This window comes from Diospyros lotus, chromosome 7 (assembly GCF_014633365.1).
Source record: "Diospyros lotus cultivar Yz01 chromosome 7, ASM1463336v1, whole genome shotgun sequence".
Lineage (NCBI taxonomy): Eukaryota > Viridiplantae > Streptophyta > Magnoliopsida > Ericales > Ebenaceae > Diospyros > Diospyros lotus.
In genome coordinates this window covers 2674403-2692937 of record NC_068344.1, presented here as the reverse complement: position 1 = coordinate 2692937, position 18535 = coordinate 2674403, and the positions used below count along the sequence as shown (strand labels likewise).

Here is an 18535-nt window from a genome sequence, read left to right as displayed (position 1 = left end):
TTAATTTATAAAATATTATAAAACACGATATATTTATTTTTAATTGATGGTAATATTTTAAAATTAAAATTAAAATACAATAAATATACCTTCCTTGAAACCAAAGTGTAACGACTAAAGCTGATCCATTGTCCTTCGGACAAGCGCGAGAATGACACTGCATGCATACTTATACGTATATACATATGTAGGTACGTAATATTAACCATTCCGCACGTACGTATGTCAGATTGGAAAGCAAAGCACAGCAGCAGCAGCAGCATAATATTAGAGGGAGATATATAGAAGATTAGAAGATGGTAACAATAAGTGCTCCTCTGCAGGCAAGTCGATGTCTATTGCCTCATTTATTTCCTCCTGATTTGCCTATAAAATCTAACTTCCCCTTCTACTACTTCTAGCTTCAACACTACGCTTCCTCACTAACGGCACTATACACATACCACCCCCCCACCCCACCCCACCCCACCCCTCTCTCTCTAGCTACCTAACTACATATACATATCAATCACATTCACACCCCAGCTATATATATATATATATAGAGAGAGAGAGAGAGAGAGAGAGAGAGAGAATGGGGAGATCAGCATGCTGCGAGAAGGTGGGGTTGAAGAAAGGGCCATGGACACCCGAAGAAGATCAGAAGCTGTTGGCCTATATTCAGCAACATGGCCATGGAAGCTGGCGTGCCTTGCCCGCCAAAGCTGGTATTTTTTCTTCTCCTCTGCGCGCCATATTCCATACGTATATATATGCATGGCGGTTTGTGGGTGGGGGTTTATATATGGAGTCAGGTTCTACTCCAGCGCTCCATCACTATAATGGTTAATTTGTGGGTTTGGAGAGAGCTGTGTTGTGTTTGTCCTTAATGACCTCTTTCTTGGGTTCCATGTACGCACACTTTGTGATCGAGGTAGAGTCGTATTTATTATATCAATCCTCTTTGTGTGGGGCGTTGAGAGAAAATGATGGATCAATTGTGGTTTAATTACAGGGCTGCGGAGATGTGGGAAGAGCTGCCGGCTGCGGTGGACCAACTACTTGAGGCCAGACATCAAACGAGGGAAGTTTAGTTTACAGGAAGAGCAGACCATAATTCAACTCCATGCCCTCCTTGGAAACAGGTTAATTTAATTAATTAATTAATTAATTAAATCATCATCATTATCATATCAAGCCTAAACTCATTCCATCGATCCTCGTCTCTCTTCCTCTTATTATAGTTTATTGGGTTTGTATGTATAGTACGTATATATGGCTGATGATGTTAAATGCATGTTTTTTTCTCAATATACTTTTACTTAATTAGAGATTATATTTGAAAATATTAGTTAATTACAATTAAGTAGCGCTAATTAAACTAAATGATTGGGTAATTTGATGATGATGATGTGATGCTACGATAGGTGGTCGGCCATAGCCTCTCACTTGCCGAAGCGAACGGACAACGAGATCAAGAACTACTGGAACACTCATCTGAAGAAGAGGCTAAGCAAGATGGGCATCGATCCGGCCACCCATAAACGGAAAACCGACGCCCTCAGCCCCCGCCAGCTCAAAGACGCCACTACCCTCAGCCACCTCGCCCAGTGGGAGAGCGCCCGCCTCGAGGCGGAAGCCCGATTCGTCCGCGAATCCAAGGTCCTCCACCACCTCCCTCCGCCGCCCACTGTGGCGCCCCTTCACTTGGACGTCCAAACCGTGAAATACAACCCCATTTCCGGCGCCATCTTCGCCACCACCACCACCTCCGCCGCCGCCCCCAACTGTAGTCTGGAGTCGCCCATCAGTAGCATCCATCCCTTGTCAGCCATTCATCAGTATGACGCCGCCAACCCCATGAACTTCCCTGCGGCGGCGTTTTCAATGGATGCTGCTGTGAATACGAACGCGGTGCTGCCGGATTTCGTGGAAGGGCTGACTGATATTTTGCTGGAGAACATGAACGATCAGGAACTGAACTCCTCCGGCGGCGTGGTTGATGGGGTCCCCGGCTGCGACGTGGGCGAAATCTGCTCCGGCGAGTTTGAGGAGAATACGAGCTACTGGAACAATGTGCTGAATCTGGTGAACTGTTCTCCGTTTGGGTCGCCGGTGTTCTGAATCAGTAGTGGTAACTAATAAATAGGGAAGGATCGATCATGTTGAAACTGCGATTTCGAAGAGATCATCAACTCAGAGATTTATATATATATATATAGTTCATCCGCTTTCTTTCTCAATTAGTCGTAAATTATAATAAATTCATATTACTTAAAAACAAATTATTCTTATGCTATACGTTACAAAAAAAATAAAAAAAAGACAAAAACTGTTAAATTAATGATACATTCCTTCCAATATAAAAAAAAAATATGAAATATCATCCGAAGAAATTTTCAAATGATTGCTTATCGCAGTAAAGCGATCAATATTCACTTTTCTAATCTTTTTAAGTATTAATTATAAGACTTTTGCCGTGAATGTCAGCATTAATATGCCGAAACCCTAGCTAGCTAAAAGATATTAAATATGTTTATTTTTGAAATAATATATATTTATTACATCTCGTTTTTAGACTTAATTATTTTTTATTAGCTGATTTTTTTTATAATAAAAACACTTGATTGAACATAGACCAATTAAAAAAAGGAGATATAATAGACATGTATTGTCCAAAAAAACAAGTGTATTTAACACTTTTCAACTATTAGCTGATCAAGCACAGTGGTTAGCATTATCCTTATTATATTTAGTCTTTCTGACTCAAATATGTCTTTAGTGAAAATTGCAAAAAATAACCCCTCCACAAATAGAAAATTCCTTTTTAGCCCTTTTTTTTTTTTGACAAAAAAAATGTTTTTACCCCTACAAACAAATAGTTACAAAAAATAACCACTTTATCACTTTTTACCACAACTTTTGACTTTTCAACTCTCAACTTTAATTAAAAATTAAAAATAAAAATAAATATAATATATTACCAAACTACCCTCAATACCAAATAAACAAAAGGATTGAATTTCTGTTTTATCTCACGGGTAAACCCGAGAAACCCCTCTCATAATTATAATAACAAATTTTTAACTATTAAAGTATTATTATTATTTCTCAATATTAATTTTTATTTTTTAATAATTTAATAACTGGGTGGATCTTGAACCCACGGTGAGTCCCCCATATCTTTTTTATTATTAAATATATATGTATTGTTACATATAAATAAAATTAATTAAATAATAATAATTGAAAATTTTAAATATATATGTATTATTAAATAAATAACTTAAAAATTGTTATTCAATGATTCTTATATTATTTTTCAATTGTAATAATAATTACAAATCTTAATTATAATAATAAATTTTTAACTATTAAATTATTATTATTATTTTCAAATAAATACTATTATTTTTAATAATAATTATTTTTTTAATAATTTAATAACTAGTTGAGTCTCGAACCCACATTCGGTTCCCGTCCTTTATTTTTTTATTATTAAATATATATATGTAATAATATTACATATATAATAAATAAAATAGATTAAATAAAAATAATTGAAAAATTGAAAAATATATGTATTATCAAATAATTAAAAAATTGTTATTCAATTATTATTAAAATAATTTTTTTAATTTTTTTTTCTTTTTTTGGCTATGGGATTTTTCCAAATTATCCAATAGTCCCCCCAAAAAATTATTGTTTAAAAATTATACTTGCATTTTTGGGTAAATTTTATAATCATTATATCAATTTAATCCAATGTTATTAGTAGTTAGAACACTTAATCATGCATTGGTTGTATTTTATTATCATTCCATTGTTATTTATTATGAATTATAAATTTAATTAAGTCAAAAAATATAAAAATACATAATTTTTTATTGGGTAACTTTGAAAAATCACATGGACCAAACCAAAAAAAAAAAAATCAAAAAAATCTATTTTTATTAAAAAATCATGTTTTGTGGCCCCACAAAATCCGATTTCATTTATTAAAATAGTTTTTTTGATCTATTTTTTTTCTTTTCTTGGCCATGAGATTTTTTCAAATTATCCAATAGTCCCAAAAATAAATTACTGTTTAAAAATTATACTTATATTTTTGGATAAATTTTATAATCATTAGATCAATTTAATCCAATGTTGTTATTAGTTAGAACACTTAAACATGTATTGGTTGTGTGTGTTTTATTATCATTCCATTATTGTTTATTGTGAATTATAAATTCAATTAAGCCAAAAAATGTAAAAAGGCATCATTTTTTATTGGGTAACTTTGAAAAATTTCATGGCCAAAAAAAAAAAAAAAAAGATCAAAAAATCAATTTTTATTAAAAAATCAGGTTTTGTGGCCCCACAAAACCCGATTTCTTTTATTAAAATGGATTTTTTGATACTTTTTCTTTTCTTTTCTTGGCCATGGGATTTTTCCAAGTTTCCAATAGTCCCAAAAATGAATTATTGTTTAAAATTTATACTTGTATTTTTGAGTAAATTTTATAATCATTACATCAATTTAATCCAATATTGTTAGTAGTTAGAACACTTAATCATGTATTGGTTGTGTTTTATTATCATTCCATTGTTATTTCTTGTGAATTATAAATTTAATCAAGTCAAAAAATGTAAAAATACATTATTTTTTATTGGGTAATTTTGAAAAATCCCATGGCCCAAAAAAAAATAAAGATAAAAAAATTTATTTTTATTAAAAAATCAAGTTTCATGGCCCCACAAAGCCTGGGCCGGGTTTTGTGGCACCACAAAACCCGATTTGTTTTATTAAAATGGTTATTTTGATCTTTTTTTTTCTTTTCTTGGCTATGGGATTTTTCTAAGTTATTCAATAGTACCAAAAATAAATTATTGTTTAAAAATTATACTTGTATTTTTGGGTAAATTTTATAAACATTATATCAATTTAATCCAATATTGTTAGTAGTTATAACACTTAATCATGTATTGGTTATGTTTTATTATCATCCCATTGTTGTTTATTGTGAATTATAAATTCAATTAAGCCAAAAAATATAAAAATACATAATTTTTTATTGGGTAACTTTGAAAAATCCCATGGTCAAAAAAAAAAAAAAATCAAAAAATCCATTTTTATTAAAAAAATCAGGTTTTGTGGCCCCACAAAGCCCGATTTCTTTTATTAAAATGGTTTTTTTATCCCTTTTTTTCTTTTCTTGGCCACGAGATTTTTCCAAGTTATCCAATAATCCCAAAAATAAATTATTGTTTAAAAATTATACTTGTATTTTTGGGTAAATTTTATAATCATTACATCAATTTAATCTAATCTTGTTAGTAGTTAGAACACTTAATCATGTATTGGTTGTGTTTTATTATCATTCCATTGTTATTTCTTGTGAATTATAAATTTAATTAAGTCAAAATGTAAAAATATATTATTTTTTATTGGGCAATTTGAAAAATCCCATGGCCCAAAACAAAAAAAAAAGATCAAAAAATCTATTTTTATTAAAAAATCAGGTTTAATGGCCTCACAAAGCTCGATTTTTTTTATTAAAATGGTTATTTTGATCATTTTTTTTTCTTTTCTTGGCCATGGGATTTTTTCAAGTTATCCAATAGTCCCAAAAATAAATTATTGTTTAAAAATTATACTTTTATTTTTGGGTAAATTTTATAATCATTACATCAATTTAATCCAATGTTGTTAGTAGTTAGAACACTTAATCATGTATTGGTTGTGATTTATTATTGTCCCATTGTTGTTTATTGTGAATTATAAATTCAATTAAGCTAAAAAATATAAAAATACATCATTTTTTATTGTGTAACTTTGAAAAATCCCATGGCCCATGTAACGGCCCGCCTCCCGGAGCCCCTACCGCGAATAGAGGATCTGTGAGAGGGTCATTATTTAAATGATATCGAACAATAACGCAACTACAACTCAACACCTTCCCTATTTAAAACATACATTTTTATTCACAAAGCATCTCACAGTCGTTCTTACATAAAAATTCATATCGTGAGCCCACCTGGCTTACATAACATATATCTAATTCAAAATTATATACATTACACAAAAACACCCAGGATCTAGTTTCGGGAGAGCTCTGCACTTGTTACCATGACACGACGGTCTGGACCCAACTCTACCGTACGCACCTGCGATCTCGGAACACTCTTACCTGGAATGATGTAAAGCAAACATGAGTCGAGAGACTCAGTAAGCTCATGAAAGAAAGGCAATAGGTTTAGGATATGACTCTTCCCATAACGCCCCATGCAAATCATGCCAATGCAACGTCATATCATGCCATGACCAATACCTGCCTTATTTCTAGATGCACAAACATATAATAAATCTCACATAAACAGTCATTGGGGCCCACATAAAACACACACTGGCGCCCAAGTCCAACATACATACATGTTGATAGCCTTCTATAGGCTACCTCCATACCGTTTCCTTTACATGTCCATTCATGTCGCTCACATCATAATCTATTGTCGTGGGTCTCACCCAAGGTCTTTATCGTGGACCACGCCGCCGTGGGTCTCACCCCAAGGTTTTACCGTAGCCACGTTGTGAATCATGCCGCCGTGGGTCTCACCCCAAGGTCTTACCGTGACCACCCCTACCACCTATACTTATCACCTAATACGCACATTCTCACCATGCAGTGCAACAATTAGGTAATGCAACGGCTTTTGTAGCATAAACGTGATGACAAGGCCCCCATAAACCAAGCATCAGGCCATGCTACGCCCACACATAAGAATTCACACATGCAATATGCTTCTAAATGCACTGACTCACTTAAAGAACCCAAGTTAGCTTTTAGACCAACTAGGTCATGCATATGCTCACACATCCCATCACACACAAAGCATGTCCCTAAGTGAATGCAACCCAATCCCTATGCAGCACACACATCATGACATGCACAAGCCAAGGCTGGAATCTGGTAGTACCAACTCTTCTGGCCCGTCTAGCGCTTATTGTAACAGTCGATGACTGGCGCCCATACATCCAGCCATCCACTGCCACGACCAACGATCGACAGTCAGTGGCTTTGTACCTCATACCCTTGAGACACACATAGACAACATTAAACTTAGTCATTTAAACTCATCATTTCGCTCACTTTATCCATAACAACATAGACACCATTATGTCATTCATGTTCTCGTCTTTTCTCATACACAGAAACCATCTCCACATTCATAACAAGTTATTAACATAACCCTATTAAACCATAATCAACTCTTCTAAGAACCTAGCCCTAATGGGTTCGGCATCATTCCCAAAGGAAACGGAGCGATACGAGGTTCCGTGACGGTCGAAAAGAAAGACATCAAGATATCATTACTTAGCTCATTCCATTAACAATAAACTCATTAATGAAATAAAAGTCATAAAGTGGTTACTACACGGATTATTATTATTTATGTGTAGAACCGAGTCACGGTGAGAGAGGGTTTAAAATATAAAAAATAACGAAAACTCTCGTAGGAAATAAAGAACATGAGGAGAGGGTTAAGAGCTTGTCTGTAAATAGCTGATCCTAACTTCTCTCGCACTCCCGCTGCGAAGTAATACAATTAAAATAAATAATGAGTTCTCGGACCCCAATTAATTAATTTCAACCGTATAAAATTAATATTTCTATGTGTATAATATTTTAATAATTTATTTAACTTACCCGACTACTTAAAACGCAGATTAACAAGATTTTCCCCCCCATTTCCTTCAATTTTCTTCCCCGCGTGCTGCTAGCCGTTCCTCCCTCTTCTCCTTCTTATTTTATTTCTATTTTTGCTTTGGGAAATTCTATTTGCAACCATAAGTTTTGCTCTCTGCAACTCATTTTTAATATTCCTAAAATACCCTAAGATAAAATCTCATATTTACCCTTCATTTAAATTCTTTACACTCAACCACCCACCATTACTTTTTCAAGTGCGTGCACGTACTTTCTCACCCATCAACGCTATAGCTCACCACACCTGAACACCTTTACTCACCCACACCGCGCAACCATTATTATTCAATATCGAGCATTGCACAACAACTATTATTCAACATCGAAGATTGCTAAGCACATTTCTGCTCGTCATAGGCAAGTTAAGCATGAAAGATTATTATAGACAAATGTTTACAGAGTTTTACAAAGAAGATAATAACTATTCCTGTTTCGGCAAGAAACAAGATGATGAAATCCATGAGGTATTTGAAAATTTGTTGAAAATTTGTTGTATATCTAATTTTGTTTATCATCAATAGGCGAGAACTAGGAGTTGAGACACTTGAAGTGTCGACCAGAGAAGGATCCCCTGAATCCATGGATTCGGGGGAGTTGATACCTCCCAAATTGAAGGATTCAAAAACTCCTTGAGTATCCGAACCGAAGGATACGGGAACTCGAGGATGCCCTGAATCCTTTGGTTCGGGGGAGTCAAGTAGTCCCGAATCCAACGATTCAGGATATTTTATTACTTCAAATTATTTATGTTTTTTATTTACATAATTTTTGTTCATTTCAACAGTCATTTGATGTTATTGAATCATTTACTAATAATCAGGTATCATACATTATTCAACTTTCATTTAATTATTATTTGAATAATGTTTTCAAATTGTTTATGTTTTTTATTTACATAATTTTTTTTTTCATTTCAATAGTCATTTGATGCTATTCAACCGTTTACTACAAATGAGGTAACGTAAATTATTAATATTTTTAAAACACAAATTCTCATTATTTATCTACACAATTACACTAAACACACACAAATTATTAATATTTTTTAAAAACAAATTCTCATAAGATAATACACGATTTACATTTAATATTAATTAAAAAAATAATAACATATCGGTCTGAACCTCGCGATTCGGGGAACCCCTAATCCTCCGAACAATGAGATTCGGGGGGTTAGGGGTTCCTCGAACCTCGTTGTTCGATGGGTAAGTGGTTCCCTGAACCCCACGGTTCTGGAAATCCGTAATTCCCTGAACAATGAGATTCGGGGGGTTAGGGGTTCCCAAAACCTCGTTGTTCGGGGGTGAGAGGTTTCCCGAACCCAGCGGTTCGGGGAACCCCTAGAACAACAAATTTCGGGGGGTTTGAGGTTCCCCAAACTCAAGGTTAATCCATAAATTCGGGAAAAATTAATTCTCCCGAACCCATGAATTCGGAAAAAATCAATTCTCCCGAACCCATAAATTTGGGAGAATGCAATTCTCCCGAATCTATATTATTTTATGTGTATAATATATTATGTACTATTATATTATATGTATATAATTGTTTCTCTCGAACCCATGGGTTTGGGAGTGCAATTTTGTTCACCCTCTTTAACGGGGGTGAACATGACCCCCAGTACTTTGGGGGTCAAAGCTAACAGAGAGGGGGATAGTTTGCTGTTTAAGAGGTCCCTCTCTCTGTTAATTTTGACCCCGAAGTACTGGGGGGTCATGTTTACCCCCGTTAAAGGGGGTGAACAAAATTGCACTATGGGTTCGGGAAAAACTATATAATATAGTATATTATATAATATATAATATAAGTATATATATTATTATAAGTATATTATTATATACATATATATATTATAATTATATACATATTATAACTATAAACATATATATATATATAATGATTTTGTATATAAATTATTCCAAATGAAAGAGTTTGTCCTGTGGAAATTACAAATGGTTAAACCCAATCAAATGCAGCAACATTTTATGAGAATAACTTCATATTACATGCATACATATATATGTGGATTCAAAAAAAATTATTTTTCTCGAATTCATGGGTTTGGGAGAATTATATTTTCCTGGAATTATGGATTTAGGTGCTTTCAAAGCTTCCAAATCTTCGGGTGCGATGATGGGCAGCCATATTATCTCTCGAAGAGCAAAACACACTTGGTTGCAAATAAGATTTTCCTAAATCTTTCTTGCTTGGCTTCTGTGATTCCGACGAGAAAGCAAGGGACTCCAACGAAGAAGGCAGGTGAGGCAAGTGACTCTGGCGAGATGGAAATGGTCTAAAAATGGTTTGATATGAGAAGTGATGTGAAGAGACTTTGTTGCGTGTGGAGCTATCTTTTGAGGGATGGATGTTTAGAGGATACATTTGAAATATAGATGGTTATAAAAAGTAATCACTCTGGTTATAAATAGCAAAAATTAAAATTTTACTTTCATTAATTATGAAGAGTAAAAGTTATAGTTGCAGATAAAATTTTCCTTTTGCTTTTCACAATGCTTGGCTCGTGCCCAAATCTACCCTTGGCCGAGTTTGGCTCTCTATTTATACCTCAATTTTGCCTTTTAACAGCTAAGCTCCACGCTTCCCTAACCTGTCATTTGAGCTTCTAAAGTCAAACAACAAAATCTTAATCACTTGATTGAAATGGGGGAGACTTGTGCGTGAAGCTTGGTCCAAAACTAGAATGAAGAGCAATTTCAAATCCACAACCCAGCATGCCTATTGCTGCCCATTTCCCATGTTAATATATATATATATATATATATTATAATGTTAATATATTAATTAAAACTATTTTATCTTATTATATGAAATATATATATACTGCCAACCTATATATATGCTGCCATTAGTTATATGTATACTAATTATGAGCCTATACCACATGTACCCATATATTAGTATATTATACATTATGCCCTTGATAAATTATATAATAGTATTATGTATATATTTTACCTATCCACATTGAGAGCAACTTTGCACGCCAATATGCTGCAAATTGCTATCACTTCTTTCATTTAATTTCTTTTCTAATTATTTTATTATATATATAAACATATTAATATTTATAATATTTTATTTACCTTAAACACTTAATAATCTAAATCATATAAATTCTACAAACTTTCCTCTTTTGGAAATATAATAATTATCCTCTTTTAAATTTATTTATTTATTTTGGGCACAAATATTCTATAAATCATCGATCACTCTAAAACATCAGAATTAATAATTATCATTTATCTCTAAAATTTCGAATGTTACAGCCCAAGAAAAAAATAAAATCAAAAAATCTATTTTTATTAAAAAATAAGGTTTTGTGGCTCCACAAAGCCCGATTTCTTTTATTAAAATGGATTTTTTTATCCTTTTCTTTTCTTTTCTTGGCCACGAGATTTTTTCAAGTTATCCAATAGTCCCAAAAATAAATTATTGTTTAAAAATTATACTTGTATTTTTGGGTAAATTTTATAATCATTATATCAATTTAATCCAATGTTGTTAGTAGTTAGAACACTTAATCATGTATTGATTGTGTTTTATTATCATTCCATTGTTATTTCTTGTGAATTATAAATTTAATCAAGTCAAAAAATATAAAAATACATTGTTTTTTATTGGGTAACTTTGAAAAATCCCATTGCCCCAAAAAAATAAAAAAGATAAAAAAATCCATTTTTATTAAAAAATCAGGTTTCATGGCCTCACAAAACCCGGGCCAGGTTTTGTGGCCCCACAAAACCCGATTTTTTTTATTAAAATGATTATTTTGATTTTCTTTTCTTTTCTTGGCCATGAGATTTTTTCAAGTTATCCAATAGTCCCAAAAATAAATTATTGTTTAAAAATTATTCTTGTATTTTTGGATAAATTTTATAATCATTATATCAATTTAATCCAATATTGTTAGTAGTTAGAACACTTAATCATGTATTGGTTGTGTTTTATTATCATCCCATTGTTGTTTATTGTGAATTATAAATCCAATTAAGCCAAAAAATATAAAAATACATCATTTTTTATTAGGTAACTTTGAAAAATCCCATGGCCCAAAAAATATAAAAAAGATAAAAAATTCATTTTTATTAAAAAATAAGGTTTTGTGGCCCCACAGAGCCCGATTTCTTTTATTAAAATGATTTTTTTATCCTTTTTTTTTTCTTTTCTTGGCCACGAGATTTTTTCAAGTTATCCAATAGTTCAAAAAATAAATTATTGTTTAAAAATTATACTTGTATTTTTGGGTAAATTTTATAATCATTACATCAATTTAATCCAATATTGTTAGTAGTTAGAACACTTAATCATGTATTGGTTGTATTTTATTATCATTCCATTGTTATTTATTGTGAATTATAAATTTAATCAAGTCAAAAAATGTAAAATTACATTACTTTTTATTGGGTAACTTTGAAAAATCCCATGCTCCCCCCCAAAAAAAAGATAAAAAAATCTATTTTTATTAAAAAATCAGGTTTCATGACCCTACAAAACTCGGCCAGGTTTTGTGGCCCCACAAAGCCTGGGCCGGGTTTTTTGGTCCCACAAAGCCTGATTTTTTTTATTAAAATGGTTATTTTGATCTTTTTTTTTCTTTTCTTGGCCATAGGATTTTTCCAAGTTATCCAATAGTTCCAAAAATAAATTATTGTTTAAAAATTATATTTGTATTTTTGGGTAAATTTTATAATCATTATATCAATTTAATTCAATGTTGTTAATAGTTAGAACACTTAATTATGTATTGGTTGTGTTTTATTATCATCCCATTGTTGTTTATTGTGAATTATAAATTCAATTAAGCAAAAAATGTAAAAATATATCATTTTTTATTGGGTAACTTTGAAAAATCCCATGGCCAAAAAAAAAAAAAATCAAAAAATCCATATTTATTAAAAAATTAGGTTTTGTGGCCCCACAAAACTCGGGCCGGGTTTTGTTGCCCCACAAAACTCGATGACATTGTGCTGTTTTGAAAAATTATTTTTTCATGGAAATCAGTATAGATTTAGAATAATATCTATTAAAATATGTTTTATTTACAACCATAAACATACTACACAGCCTTTATTAGCAATGTGATCACAAAACAAAAGAAATAGAAATGAAATCAATCCTTAGAAATTCAGTCAGTGAAATTGTTTGTTGGAGAGAAAGAATCTTGTTGAATGAGATTTCAATGAGGTCGCTGTGATTGATAAATATTGTTAAATGACTCAACAAACAAAAAAATTGAATGTATAATGAATGACTGAGTTTGGATGGTTTGACAATGGAAAGAAAGAGAGTAACGTGAATGCTGGAGGATGAGAGAGAAGAGAAAAGCAATATGAAAGAGACAAGAGTATTTTAATAAATGAAGATAAGGACACTGTAGCATTTCTAATTTAAACTCTCATTAAGGGTATTTTAGCTATCTCACATAAAAGTGGCTATAGAGTGCAATTAGTTTGTTTGATTTGTCAAAAATGTTTTTTTTACTAGAAAGTGGTTAAAACAATTTTTTAAATTTCTTTTAGGTTATTTATGAATTTCTCTCTATTTTTATTAGTTAGCTTTGTTATAATAAGTTAAAATGCCTTTAATTTAAAGTTTCCATTGTTTTCTATATTCTTACTTTAAATTCTATCGAGATTCTTATAGTTTTGATTATTTTCATGGAGACTCTATATGTAATATGTAATATTTTAGTATTTTGAGAATAATAATAATTAATTTTTTATATTTAAAATATTTTTTAACATCTATTAGAGATTATAATTGACAAAATTAATAGGCTTAGAGTTAGTGGGTTAAGTTGAAAAAACAAAAGTTAAGTAAATGGGCTTAAAATTAGTAGGCTAAGAAAGTAGGTTTAAAATTAATGAACTAAATAAAAGAATAATTTATTCAAGAGAAGATTTAGTGAAAAATAATTAAGGTGGCAAAATAATTAAAAATAGTGGGTGAAATAATTGAGAAATTTAGGAGACAAAGTAGGGTGTGAACAAATAATTAAAGATTATTGATAAGATTTAGTGGAAAATAATTAAGAAATGTGACAAAATAATTAGAGATAATGGGTGAAATAATTGAGAAATGTAGGAGACAAAGTAAGGTGTGGACAAATAATCAAGGATAATGAGTGAAATAATTGAGAAATGTAAGAGACAAAGTAGGGTGTGGACAAATAATTAAAGATTATATATGTGAGAGATTTAGTGAAAAATAATTAAGAAATGTGACAAAATAATTAAAGATAAGAGTTGAAATAATTGAGAAATGTGGGATACAAAGTAGGGTGCAGACAAATAATCAAAGATAATGAGTGAAATAATAGAGAAATGTGGGAGACAAAGTAGGGTGTGGACAAATAATTAAAGATTACAGGAGCGATTTAGTAAAAAATAATTAAGAAATGTGACAAGATAATTAAAGATAGTAGGTCACTACAATTATGCTAAACTTAATTCAACCTTCTATAAATAGAAAAAACTTGAAAGGTTGGAGAACTTGAATTAGAAAGAGAAATATTGTAAGAAATAAAGATTTGAGAGTAAGAGAGAAATTTGAAAAAAAGAAAGAAAGAAAGAAAATAAAAAATATATATATATATATAGAAAAATATCAAAAATTCCTAGAAAAAAATTCTATAGGCTGGGTTTAGTAGTTCGTGTGAAAATTTGTGGCAGAAGGCATCGTTGGATACACAAATCGAGACTTCGTCGTAGTATAGAAGAATACAGAATCGCTCCGCGGAAAGGTGAGTTATCTTCGAAAATTTCTTCAAAAAATTTCAGAAATATGAGAATGATATTTTAGAATTGGTGATGATAAAATTGGAATAGAAATGTATTATTGGTATTTATTATAGATTTTTGAGGCAATAAATGCTTAAAAATCAAAGAGAAAATAAAAAATAAATAGAACATGGACTCTGAAAATTATGAGAAAATTTATGGGGATTAGAAATATTGTTTTAGGAATTATTGTGAAGAGAAATTGAGAAAATTTTATGATGAAGTATTTATTTCATAATCTTGAGGAAATAATAGGACGAAATGAGAGAAATTAGGAAAATTAGAGAAAATTAAAAATCTGATTTTTTTTAAGTAATTATGATGCCCAAGGTACGTCAAGGTTCATAATTGAGTACGATTGGAAGTTCGACACGAATTTTAAGGCAAAATTATGTTAGGGGCAAAATTATCTTTTTGTAAGATAAGTGGTACTTTCCAACTAGATTTAATTTTATGAAAATGCTTGATTTGTAAGTGGTTCTACTCAAAATCTAATTTTTAATAAATGATTTTGTCATATTGCCATGTCTTGATGTGAATATGTTTATATAAATTGCATTTATATGTATTGATGATGAAATATGCATATGTACACGAAGATATTATTGATATATCATGCATTCACATAAATGTTTGAGAGTACGAGTCAGGCCCGCTGCTCTTCCAAGGGTGCACTCATACACCTCGACCTGGTAAGGAGACTGTGAAAATGGGGAGTAGCAATAAGGTACGGTCGATTCAAACCGAAATGATATGAAAAATGATATTTTGCATCTATGTACGAAATATGTTTATTGTTCCCTTACTTAAATGATTCATCATCTAACTTAGGTTTTGTTCCTGAAATATTCAAACGTTCCAGATAGAGATTATAATAGAAACGAGGATGAATGAGGCATGCAATGGCACTTAACAAAGTGCATTATGAATTGAATGTATGTTATGTAGCCTATGTATTTAAGTTTTGCTACTTTGATTTTGAACGTTTTGAGAAATGATGATGTATAACCCTATGGCTAATGATGATGTAAGAACTGATTTATAATTAATGTTAAGATGTTAGGTTTGATTCTAACTTCCGCATTTGATGTTTATGATGATTCTCTTTCGAGATAGATGTATGAAAATTTTGGGATGGATATGAGAAATGATATGGTTTAATAATAGTTTTAGAAAAAAAAATTATTATTCTAGAATTGTCATGAATTTTAATGCGCTCGAAAAACGAGACGTTACATAATAAGTTACGTTAACAACCAAGCTAACTTATCTACTTAGAATGGGGGTGAAAAAAAAAAAATACGAACCATCAAAAACGTGTTTACCTTAAAAATCTTCTTATAGTGCAAATTATCCTAAAAACTTTGATAAAATATTTAAGAAAATTTGTTTTGTTATTACGTTGACATCCCAGTGGAGTTAGAGGTGTCAAATAGATTGGGGTCGGCCCATTCCCCTCGTTTAGTAGCTTAACTCTATATGATTTAGTCTAAAAATATAAGGTCATATTGAGTTAGAGATATGTGAACTATAACTTAACAACACAATACGATCCATTAATTTAGCATGGCATAACATGACCCTTTAATCAAATATAACCCAATATGCCCATTTAACCCTTTTAAATAAAAAAATTAAAATTAAAAAAATTAAAGGAAAATTTTAATAAATTAAATATTATTCGTGATCGTTATCAATTAATAAGGTAATTCTTTACAATAATTTAAAATTTGAGGTTGATTTTATAATTTATTATAATAAATTTAAGTTCACCTCTTAAAATTATAAACCCATTTAAGGGCTTAAAAACACCAAATTGTGAATTCAAAGTGCATGCAGGTAATTTCAGTTTCACTAATATTTGGATGATTTTAGGTCATAAAGTTTAGGAGTTCTAAGAAATGATTTCTTTTAAAATGTACATAATTTTCATTTAGTCGAAAAATCTAATGCACTAGGACAAAGGTTGGCTCAACATGTGGCATGCCTTCTCGATTCTTTTTCTAACATGGGCAAGCCAATATAATTTATTTCGATCAGAAAGGAGTTGAACTTGGTATGACCCACAAAAAAAAAAGTCATTTAAAGAGTGAGTAAACTCAACTTCACGACTCGTTTGATACCTCTAACTCGAAACAAAAATAATAAATTTAAGTGTCATACCTTATCTTGCATTGCATTGGATTTAGTGACAATCTTACCAACTTTGCAACTATAAGAAAATACTGTAAAAAGAAATGATACTTTATGTAATCATTTTAATAAATACTTTCTAAACCCTAAACCCTAACTAAACCCGAAATACGAATTGTTGTGATAGATATTTTTTTTTTCAATGCATAAATGTAAACGAGATATTATATCATTTCATGTAAATTCCTATGTCCATAGTGAAGGTGAAATGGGCGGAACACACTGGGCCATGAGGACTCCTGAGACAAGAAATGGGCCTATACATTGGCCCATTCAAAATAGCTACATATACATATATATTGTATTTATTGAATTTTATTTTTAATTTAAGGTTAATTATAAATATATTATATTTTTTAATATTTTATTAATTAATAAAATTATTTTAAAATTAAAAATATGACACAATAAATATACTTTACTTGAAATGAGGACATATTTGCTAAAACTTAGCGTTGGGTATCAATTTGGATATATTACTGTATATAAATTAAGGTAGTGTTAATCATTACCCAATAGGAGTGAGTAATATTTCAATTAAATTAAAATAATTAAATTAAATTAGTCGAAATTGCCTGTTTGGTTGGGTTCAAACTATAGGTTAGTTTGAATAAATTTTCAAATTTGACAATTTCTGTTATTTTGATTCGGTTTGATTTCCATATTGAAAAATAATGAAATAATCAAACCAACCAAAATGTCAAAAACGATGTTATTTTTGTACCTTATTATTTTAATTTTTTTATAGATCTTTTTGTTTTTTTTTAATTTTTTCAATTTTTTAGTTTGTTCTGTTTGATAATCTATAAGGTCGGTTTGGTTTCTGACACAGGTTCAATATATTCAGTTTGAACAATCTAGTTGATTTAGTAATTGAACCGACATAATGCCCATCCCTAACCTCAAAAGCAATAGTTAAAAAATAATAAATGTATATTAATTTTGGATGAGAGATGCATTTATTATATCTTATTCTTAACATTTAAATAGTTCTATTAACTAATAATACTTTGAACCATTTAATTAATTAATAAAATTTTTGAAATAAAATATATTAAATACATATTATTTAAAAATAACTTGCATTTATTGCTATTTAACCATTGTTTACAGTACTTTAACAAATATTACCAATAAATTAATTATAGGCTTTTGGTGTGGGGCATGCTTCACTTGAGTTTGTAGCCTTTTGCTTCTTTTTTTTTTTTTTGTTAATATAATTCTTAGTTACAAAAAAAATTAATTATAGAAACGCAAAATTATTTAGACTTATAGGTATTGTGTTTGACCATATAAAATTATTTTAGTCTTGGTACTTCAAAAAGAAATTCATAATACATTAGGATTTGTAAGATCAAATTTATGGTAAATAGTAATTTTGTTGATGAGATACAATAATAAATTTATTTGATTGAAAATGTCATCATAAAATCATTTGAGTATGCAAGAAAGAAAATAGTTAGAAGGTGAGGGAGATCTCTACCAAATACTCTGGTGTTTAAGTCAGACACTAAAAATAATAAAAGTGGTATTGAAATAATTAGTATCAAATACATATGGAAAAATTTAGGTCCATAAAAAAAAAAACCAAAATTATAGGGAACAATCATTTAAAAAACAAAGTAATGGAAAAGTATGGATCTTATGATAGCATTGAAGAATAGTAGCCAATATCTTTGGTATCATTTGATAACTTAACTACAATAATGTTTATGTGTTATAGTGTTAGAATTCCATTAGTATAATGATAATCACAAGTATGCTTTTAAATGTTTTGGGTAAATAGTGAAAAAAAAACTCTCTTTTTTTTTT

The 18535-nt window shown here is 30.4% G+C and overlaps 1 protein-coding gene across 1 annotated transcript; it reads left to right on the top strand.

Moving 5' to 3' along the window:
* The first annotated feature begins 449 nt into the window (after positions 1-449).
* Positions 450-2222, top strand: LOC127806485 (transcription factor MYB106-like). Its single transcript, XM_052343824.1, has 3 exons — positions 450-707; positions 995-1124; positions 1407-2222. The coding sequence occupies exons 1-3, from the start codon at positions 575-577 to the stop codon at positions 2101-2103; spliced, it is 960 nt and encodes a 319-aa protein (XP_052199784.1). The 5' UTR covers positions 450-574; the 3' UTR covers positions 2104-2222.
* The last annotated feature ends 16313 nt before the right edge of the window (positions 2223-18535 follow it).

Coding starts and splice junctions, on each gene's coding strand:
- LOC127806485 (XM_052343824.1), top strand. CDS start 575: ATGGGGAGATCAGCATGCTGCGAGAAGGTGGGGTTGAAGAAAGGGCCA. Junction 708..994: donor TGCCTTGCCCGCCAAAGCTG/GTATTTTTTCTT, acceptor GTTTAATTACAG/GGCTGCGGAGATGTGGGAAG. Junction 1,125..1,406: donor CATGCCCTCCTTGGAAACAG/GTTAATTTAATT, acceptor ATGCTACGATAG/GTGGTCGGCCATAGCCTCTC.